Here is a 10080-nt window from a genome sequence, read left to right on the forward strand (position 1 = left end):
GTGAAAAGGCTGTGACCGGTGGGGAGTTATTCGTGTGTCCATCCCTCGCCTGGGTTAATAACTCCACCACTGAAGAACGGTCCCGTTTGTAGTGTCACAGTCGGTGACTTCCAAAGCATTTCGGAGGACGGACTATCGACGGCGTCAGCTCACCTGAAGACACAAACCTCTCCTTCTCTCTCTCTCCATCACTACTCGACTCAATCCCACGAACTGAACCGAACTTCACTCATCACCGGAAGACGGTATCCATTCACCCCGAGGCGTGAAGAAGCTTGGCTTTCCTATTTCCACACACACACACACACACACACACACACACACACACACACACACACACACACACACACACACACACACACACACACACACACACACACAGACAATCATTGCTAACCTGTTTGATATATCTGCATTTATATTGCTGTATAGCGTGGTTACTAATAAAGGGAATGTAGAGAGAAGGCAATTACGAAGAATTCCAGACACATTCCACGCTGGGTAAACGAAATAACAGTCGCCAAAGATCTTATCCGTCGATTAGCTCCGAAATCCACTTAGAAATATCACCAGGTGACAGTCACAGGAATATCGTCTTCAAGTGGTTACCGCAGAACACCCCGATTCCAGGTAAGGGCCAACAAAAGTGACACCACAGGATACTCCAGCAAATCCACACAGATGGATGATACGAACTGACAGTCACACATCCGTTGTGCTCTGCGTGCCGATGATGAGATTAACCCAACCTTTTGGGCATGGAAGAGTTGTAGCCTATAGCAGGCACACGCTGAAGTTCCAACAGCTTGTCTCCCTCTCCCGCTCCCGCTCCCTCAGGCTGCCGCAGCTTGTGTCTGACGTCACAGCCCCGCCTCACTCTGGCACTTAAAGCGACACTCACAGTAAACGAACCTGCGGTCTCGTAACACAGTTCACCTCTAAAGTCTGAGTGAATCTTCGATGGTGCAGAGTCAGAAACCGAAGATTTGCCAGCCTGAGTCAGGGGCTCCAGAGAGAGATGGTGTCCAAAGGAGGAGGACGAATAAGACCAGAACGATGTGGTTAAAAGTGAAAGATTAGAAGCATTTGGAAACTGGTTGATTGAAAAAAAAAGGTGGTTAATTTCTGCAAAACACAGGTGGAAATCAACAGATAAGGCAGAAATTTTGGAGAGGAATACATAGAAAATGTTTTCTCAGTATTTCCAGCAACTGCAGAATCTCCTATGTTTTATATCTGCATTTTACTTTGGCATTAGATACACGTTGATATTGAGTATATTGCTTATGGGAGCCGCTTTCTGCGTTAAAACAGCTGCAGATTTTTTCTATACCCAAGATAAAAAAAAATGAGGTATGGACATTGAACTGGTGCTTGCAGAAATGTTTAATGGCACCGTGATTACCCATAGGGCAATTCGTTCAGAATTTCGCCGGCGCTGAAGCGCCGATGAAATGCGCAGGCGTCAGGCTGAGGCCGTCCCTGAGTTTCACGCAGGCGCGCAGTGCACAGAAGGATTTGAAAATGTCGGTTGCAGGTAAGAGCGATTAACCGTGTTTTTATCTTAAATACCGACTTCAGGATAATTCCTCTGAATTTCGGACACCGTGGGCAGCAATCCCGGGACAGTCCTGTCCTCTGCCCTCTCTCTCAGCCCCACGATCCGTACACGGGCCCCGGGGAGCTTCTGGCTGATGAGGGAATGGGAACCGATGGATCTCTCAGACAGAGCTGAGCTCCAGCTATCTAAATGCAAGGATTAGGAACTCGGAGAAAGGGAACAAAATCTTTTACATCAGCAGTTGAGAAAATCACCTTTTTTCTACCTCCAATCACTAACAAGAGAAAATCTGCAGATGCTGGAATTCCAAGCAACACACACAAAATGCCGGTGGAACTCAGCATTAGTGCTCTTTTCCGTAGATGCTGCCTGGCCTGCTGAGCTCCTCCAGCATTTTGTGTGTGTTGCTTCCTCTACCTCCTCTTGCTCTGGACTTTTCTACCGGTGAGAACATGTTTTGTCCCATTCTCTCTGGGTACATTATGATATCAAACACCTTTGCCCTGGACAACAAGTAGCTTTCACTTCACAAATGTGCCAGACTCCAGTGAGACAGACTACTGCCCTTCCCTTCATATTCATTGGGATTTCATTCACTGAGTTCACCACCGTCAGTCATTGGGGACGGGTTCAGGGGGAATATTTATGTAGAACACAGAAACTAGTGATGCCTGTTTGCATTTTGGTGATGCAAAAGTTGCTGGAGAATTTGCAAGTGGGAAGAAGTGGAGTGATATTTGGAAATCTGACTTCTTAAAGTGTAATTTAGCAAGCAAACCACATATGGACAATGTGTAAAAGCTTTGGTGAGAAACTCCTGCATTTCCTGTTACAGGCCTGCTACATAGGTTGTGTGAGAATGCAGATGAACTCGATCAAACCCAGAGGAGATCAAAGTTCCTATTGACAGTGATTTGCTAGCTGTGAAAATGAATACCTCTCTATATAAAATTCACTGTGCACATCTTGTCACTGGGTAAAAAATACACAGTACAAGATTTATCTGCACACTGGTTATTACAAATTAGAGGGGTATTGGAGGGAAGGTGGGGAGACCTGCAGTGTCCCTGATGCCCTCCCCTACAAGATGTGCATCCAGCTGCAACTTGTAACCCTGCACTTCAATGAGCTGCTTGAAATGGGTGAATTCCATATCATCCAGCAGTTGGAGGGGGGTGATAGATATGACATGAAGAGAGGTGAGTTACACCTAAGGTGCAGGACACAGGAAACTGGGTGAGAATCAGGAAGGGGAATGAGGTTAAATAGGCATCGCAGAGTACTCTTGTGGCCATTTCACACAACAACAGGTGGACCACTTCAGAAGCTGTGGGGGGAATTACCTGGCAGAGGAAAGTCAAAAGACTGATAGGGGATTCGTTAGTTAGAGGAACAGAACAAGAGGGGACGAATATCCTAGTGGTAAGACTTGCTAGTGGTAGTGATCAGGGGAGGGGGTGATGTGGTTAAAATAAGTTGTAGGGGGAATGGGAGCCAGAATGACAGAACAGATAGTGGAGAGGGTGAATTGAATTGACTTTATTAGATACATATTTCATAAACATGAGTAGTAGAAATATTTACCTTACATCATCTAAATGGGCAATGTGTAATTTATAGTAATTTATAATAGATAGTTTGCACATAGGACAGTCAATATAACATCGAAATGCAATTGTATCAGCATGAATTAATCAGTCTGATGGCCTGGTGGAAGATGATGTCCCGAAGCCTGTTGGCCCTTTTGCTGTGGTACCATTTCCTGGATGGTAGCAGCAGGAACAGTTTGTGGTTCTGGTGAATTGGGCCTTTTTGTCGCTGATATTCGTTGGGCCCTTTTTACACACCTGTCTGTGTAAATGTACTGAATCGTGGAAAGTAGATTGTGCAATGTATAATTTCCTTGTTTATATTTAGAGACATTTTTTGGTGTATAAAATGATGAGGGGTATTGAGCGTGTGAGTGGCCAGAGGAGTGTTTTTTCCCCCAGGGTTGAAATGGTTAATGCCGAGTTTCCACACACCCAAAGACCCTTTGTCCATCTCCTGAGTTAAGAGAGATGGAAAAATATTTAAGATCTCCCCCATCTGCTTTGGTTCCACACGTGGATTGCCATTCTGGTCTTCCAGAGGACCAACTTTGTGCCTTGCAATCCTTTTGCTCTTAATCTATCACTAGAATCCCTGAGGATTATCCTTCACCTTTTCTGTGTCAGCAACCTCATGCCATCTTTTAGCCATCCTGATTGATTTCTTATGTGTTCTCTTGCATTTCTTATACTCCATAAGAAACTGACTGCCTATCCCTGTTATGCAATTCCATTTTGTGCTTTACCAGGGTCTCAATATCTCGTGCAATCCAAGTTTCCCTACAGTTTCTATCTTTACCTTTTATTCTGACATACCCGCTTACTACTTTCAAAATTTTGCTTTGAAGCCTCCCATTTACCAAGCACACCTTTGCCATAAAGCAGCCTGTCCCAATCCACAGTTGCCAGGTCCTAGTGTTGATTCTAGGTGTTGATCCATGCACTGAACTCATCCACCTTTCCTGCACTGCTCCCTGTATTGAAATATACAGGGCTCAGCATATTCACTGCACCATGCTCAACTTTTTCATTCCTGCAATTTGTCTGAGGCCTGAACAACATCTGTCTCCACAACCTCTCCACAATCTGTTCTGTTATTCAGCCTCCCATTTCACCTGCAACTTTAGTTTAACCCTCCTTACCCCCACGTCCCACCATGCAGATCTATCACCCCTTTGGCTTTCCTCTCCCAGATCAATAAAAAGGAGGTGCATACCAGGTACAGGCAGATAGGAACAAATGGGGTAGTTATGAAATACAGGAAATTCAAGTGAACACTCATGAAAGAAATAAAAGAAGACATGAGGTTGCCCCAGCAGACAAGGTGAAGGAGAATCCTCAGGGATTCTGCAGATATGTTAAGAGCAAAAAGATTGCAAGGGAAAAAAATTAATTCTCTGGAAAATCAGAATGGTAATCCATGTGAAAGGATAGCATAGACTTGGGGAGATTTTTTTTGTATCCGTATTTACTCAAGAGATGAACACAGAGTCTATAGAAGTGAGGCAAAGCCGCATCAACTTCATGGACCCTGTACAGATTACAGAGGTGGAGGGGTTTGAGGCAAATTAGTGTGGATCAATCCCCAGGGCCTGACAAGTTGTTCACTAGGACCCTGCGGAAGACAAGTGCAGAAATTATTGGGGCCTTAGCACAGATATTTAAATCATTCTTAGTGACAGGTGAGGTACTGGAGGATTGGAGGACAGACAATGTTTTTCTGTTGTTCAAGAAAGGCTGTAAAAATGAACTAGGAAATTATACATTGGTGGGCTTGACATCAGAACTGGGAAAGTTATTGCAATGTGTGTGCAGGAACCAAGTATATACTGTAAGTATTTGGATAGGTGTGGACTGATAAAGGATAGACAGCATGGCTCTAGCCAATCTTATAGAGTCTCTCGAGGAAGTTATCAGGGAAGTGGATGAAGGCAAGGCATGTTGTCTACATGGACGTTAGCAAGGCACTTGACAAAGTCTCATATGGGAGGTTGGTCAAGAAGGTTCAGTTCAAGAAGGATGTTGCCATGTCTGGAGGATTTGGGTTATGAGGAAAGATTGAACAAATCAGGACTTTATTCCTTGGAATGCAGAAGATTGAGGGGAGATTTGATTGTGATAGAGAGGCACAGATACTGTTAATGCAAGCTGGCTTTTTCCACGAAGATTGGGTGGGACGACAACCAGAGGCCATGGGTTAAGGGTGAAAGGTGAAATGTTAAGGGGAACATTAGGGGAAACTTCTTCAGACAGATGGTCATCCGGCTGTGGAATGAGCAGCCAGCACAAGTGGTGCATGCGAGCTCAATTTCAACATTTAAGAGGTTTGTTTGGTACCTGGATGGCAGAAGTGTGAGAGTGGGCTGTTTAAATAGTTCAGCACTAACTAGATGGCCCAAAGGGCCTGTTTCTGTGTTGAAATTTTCTATGATTGTGACAACAACCTGAAATAATACAAAAATTCACTCTTAAGTACTTTTAACAGCTGTGTGGACTAACCAGTCACTTCAGCAGGAATTTTTTATGTGGCATTAAAACTGTGGCACTTTAAGTTAATAATACATAAAAGAAGATCCCAGTTGCACGTCAAGAAAACCTATTTGTGTGAGAGTGTTTCAGTTACTGTGGGGCCAGGCACCCATGCTGCTCACCAGGAACAGGGAATAATACCAATGTAGAGAGTCAAACTGAGCCGGTAACAAATTGGAGATGGCAGAAATGCCCCCTTCTTATACAGACAGGAAGAGCATCGGAGAGATTGATGGTCATTCCAGATACCAGCACTCTGCCCAGTCAGAAGATGATTTCTCTGTCCAACTTGGGTCGAACCTCATTGTAACAGTGTGGTACCGGATCAAAGCTTGGCAACTCAAGTTATCTCACCTGTAATGTTGTCCTAAACCCATTGATGGATTTTGTAAATCTTTTTACAGGTTAAAAACGAGAAGAAATTCGTTTCCAGGAAGCTCAAGCACAGCACACCAGTTTGGTTGTCTCTGTCTAGATATTTAAGGAGCAAGGGATTCAATTGACCATCCTTCCTGCTCAAACTGTGGGGAAGGATTCACTTGATCATTTGACCAACTGGCAAGAACATCATTTTGCACAGGAGAAAGGCCGTTCACCTACTCAGTGGGAATGGATTCATTCGGTTATCACAATTGAAGGTTCATCAGGAAGTTCACACTGGGCAAGGCCATTCACGTTCTGTGTGTCAGAAGGGATTCTGTCGGACATCACACCTGCGAACACACCAATCAGTTCACAGCACACCGGGCAGAGGCAGGTCATCTGCTGAATTTCTGGGAAAGGATTCACTCAGTCATCTGACTTAATGGCTCACCAGCAAGTTCACACCAGGGAGCGGCCGTTCACCTGCTCAGTCTGTGAGAAGAGATTTACTCAGTTATCCAATCTACAGAGTCACCAGCGAGTTCACACTGGGGAGAAGCCATTCACCTGCTCAGTCTGTGGGAAAGGATTCACTCTGTCATCCACCCTGCTGGTACATCAGCGAGTTCACACTGGGGAGAAGCTGTTCACTTGCTCAGACTGTGGAAAGGGATTCACACTGTCATCCCGCCTACTGGTACATCAGCAAATTCACACTGGGGAGAAGCCATTCACCTGCTCAGTCTGTGGAAAGAGATTCACACATTTATCCCAACTACAAAGTCACCAGCGAGTTCACACTGGGGAGAAGCCGTTCACCTGCTCAGAATGTGGGAAGAGATTCACTGACTCTTCCACCCTACAGAGACATCAGCGAGTTCACACTGGGGAGAAGCCATTCACCTGCTCAGAATGTGGGAAAGGATTCACTCAGTCATCCGAACTGCAGAAACACCATCCAGTACACACTGGGGAGAAGCCGTTCAACTGCTCAGACTGTGGGAAGAGATTCACTCACTCATCCACCCTACAGAGACACCAGCGAGTTCACACAGAGGAGAAGCCATTGACCTGCTCAGTCTGTGGGAAGACATTCACTCAGTTATCCCACCTACATATTCACCAGCGAGTTCACACTGGGGAGAAACCGTTCATCTGCTCAGTCTGTGGGAAGAGATTCACTCAGTTTTCCCTCCTACAGAGACACCAGCGAGTTCACACTGGGGAGAAGCCGTTCACATGCTCAGTCTGTGGGAAGAGATTCACTGACTCTTCCACCCTTCAGAGACACCAGCGAGTTCACACTGGGGAGAAGCCATTCACATGCTCAGTCTGTGGGAAGAGATTCACTCATTTATCCACCCTACAGAGACATCAGCGAGTTCACACTGGGGAGAAGCCATTCACCTGCTCAGAATGTGGGAAGAGATACACTGACTCTTCCACCCTACAGAGTCATCAGCGAGTTCACATTGGGGAGAGGCCGTTCACCTGCTCAGTCTGTGGGAAAGGATTCACTTGGTCATCCGACTTACGGAGTCATCACCGAGTTCACACTGGGGTGAAGCCGTTCACCTGCTCAGTCTGTGGGAAGAGATTCACTCAGTTATCAAACCTACAGAGTCACCAGCGAGTTCACACTGGGGAGAAGCCGTTCACCTGTTCAGAATGTGGGAAGAGATTCACTCTGTTATCCCACCTACAGAGACACCTGCGAATTCACACTGGGGAGAAGCCGTTCACCTGTTCAGAATGTGGGAAGAGATTCACTGACTCTTCCACCCTACAGAGACACCAGCGAATTCACACTGGGGAGAAGCCGTTCACCTGTTCAGAATGTGGGAAGAGATTCACTGACTCTTCCACACTACAGAGACATCAGCGAGTTCACACTGGGGAGAAGCCATTCACCTGCTCAGAATGTGGGAGAGGATTCACTCAGTCATCTGACCTGCAGAAACACCATCCAGTACACACTGGGGAGAAGCCGTTCACCTGCTCAGTCTGTCGGAAGAGATTCACTCAGTCATCCACCCTACAGAGTCACCAACGAGTTCACACTGGGGAGAAGCCGTTCACCTGCTCAGTCTGTCGGAGGGGATTCACTCAGTCATACACCCTACAGAGTCACCAGCGAGTTCACACTGGGGAGAAGCCATTCACCTGCTCAGAATGTGGGAAGAGATTCACTCACTCTTACAACCTACAGAGACACCAGCGAGTTCACACTGGGGAGAGGCCATTCACCTGCTCAGAATGTGGGAAGGGATTCACTCAGTCATCTCACCTACAGAGTCATCAGCGAGTTCACACTGGGGAGAAGCCGTTCACCTGCTCAGTCTGTGGGAAGGGATTCACTCAGTCATTCACCCTACAGAGACATCAGCGAGTTCACACTAGAGAGAGGCCATTCACCTGCTGAGAATGTGGGAAGGGATTCACTCAGTCATTGCACCTACTGGCACACCTGTCAGTTGACAATGGGGAGTGGCCATTGTAATGAATCCCTGGGTTTTGTTTGCTGTGGACTGTCATTTTAAGAGGGAGAGAGAGATTAAGAAGGTGAATCAGTCTGACTTGCAGCTTGTTTACATCGCTCGCAGCCTGTTTAGTTTTAACCGAGGACAAAGACACTCAGAGTCAGAAGGAGATGAAGGAGGAAAAATGGAAGGATCAAAACCAGTAAACCAATGGCCAAGGGTCACTGTTTGTAAGTTTCCTATGCTCATAAGGGTGGGTTAATTATCAGTTCACCATACATCGAATGTTTTGTTGTCCCCTCATTTGATGCATAGGAGTGGATCTGATTTGGGTTATCCTGTGGAGACCACTTATGTGTTAACCCTTGCCTGGTTGTGGTGTGGTCATTCATTTGAAGATGATACCCCTTATGACAAGTCACTTTAGGTGATAATTCGTATGTACATTTGTAAAGATGATGGATAAAATCTACAGCAACTGTTCTCTCATTTTCCCACCATGAAACCTGTGGAATCCGAAAGAATTGCCTTCTCTCAACATTTACCCTGGAAATACAAATATCTCTCTCTCATCACGTATTCTATGGTTGAACTGAACTTAAATACTTTACCATCTGAAGAACCCAAGCCCTGAGCTCAATAGTTTGGGAGTTATATTTACACACATATATACACATAACACTCACGAGGAAATATGCAGATGCTGGAAATTCAAACAACACACACAAAATGCTGATGGAAAACTGCAGACCAGGCAGCATCTATAAGGAGAAGCACTGTTGACGTTTCGGGCCAAGACCCTTTGTTAGGACTAACTGAAAGGAAAGATAGTAAGAGATTTGAAAGTAGTTGGGGGAGGGTGAAATGTGAAATGATAAGAGAAGACCTGAGAGAGTGGGATGAAGCTAAGAGCTGGAAAGGTGATTGGCGAATGTGATACAGAGCTGGAGAAGGGGAAGGATCATGGGACGGGACGCCTCGGGAGAAAGAGAAGTGTTTGGGGGGGGGGAAGCACCAGAGGGAGATGGAGAACAGGCAGACAACTAAATATGTCAGGTATGGGGTAAGAAGGGGAGGAGGGGGAATAACAGAAGTTAGAGAAGTCAATGTTCATGCCATCAGGTTGGAGGCTACCTAGCTGTTCGTCCAACCTGAGTATGGATTCGTTTTGACAGAGGAGGCCATGGATTGACATATCAGAATGGGAATGGGATGTGGAATTAAAATATGTGGCCACTGGGAGTAATCTGTTGCTGCTGGTTCATTTATAAGTGTTACGGTTTGTAACAAAATGGGGCTGCGTCTGGGATATGAACAAATTTAAGGATTGATTTATTATTGATATCATTTGGAAATCCCTTTTGATTTATTTGTGTCTGGAAAATCAGCAGCAATGGATTTTCATAGATATCTGGAAGGGTCAACCTCTCAGGCATTAGAAGACACTAGAAGGATTGAGTTGTTGAGTATTGCTAAAACGTTAAAACTTGCAAAGGTGAAATTGACAATGAGGGGGGCACTGATGCAGAGGATACTAGCTGAACATTATGTATCTGAG

At 45.5% G+C, this 10080-nt stretch overlaps 1 protein-coding gene across 1 annotated transcript; it reads left to right on the forward strand.

The window, feature by feature from the left end:
• Positions 1 to 1494: 1494 nt before the first annotated feature.
• On the forward strand, positions 1495 to 9497 carry LOC132390338 (gastrula zinc finger protein XlCGF26.1-like). Its single transcript, XM_059962947.1, has 2 exons — positions 1495 to 1537; positions 6084 to 9497. Exon 2 carries the CDS (start codon positions 6485 to 6487, stop codon positions 8462 to 8464), a length of 1980 nt encoding a protein of 659 aa, XP_059818930.1. The 5' UTR covers positions 1495 to 1537; positions 6084 to 6484; the 3' UTR covers positions 8465 to 9497.
• The last annotated feature ends 583 nt before the right edge of the window (positions 9498 to 10080 follow it).

This window comes from Hypanus sabinus, unplaced genomic scaffold (assembly GCF_030144855.1).
Source record: "Hypanus sabinus isolate sHypSab1 unplaced genomic scaffold, sHypSab1.hap1 scaffold_863, whole genome shotgun sequence".
NCBI lineage: Eukaryota > Metazoa > Chordata > Chondrichthyes > Myliobatiformes > Dasyatidae > Hypanus > Hypanus sabinus.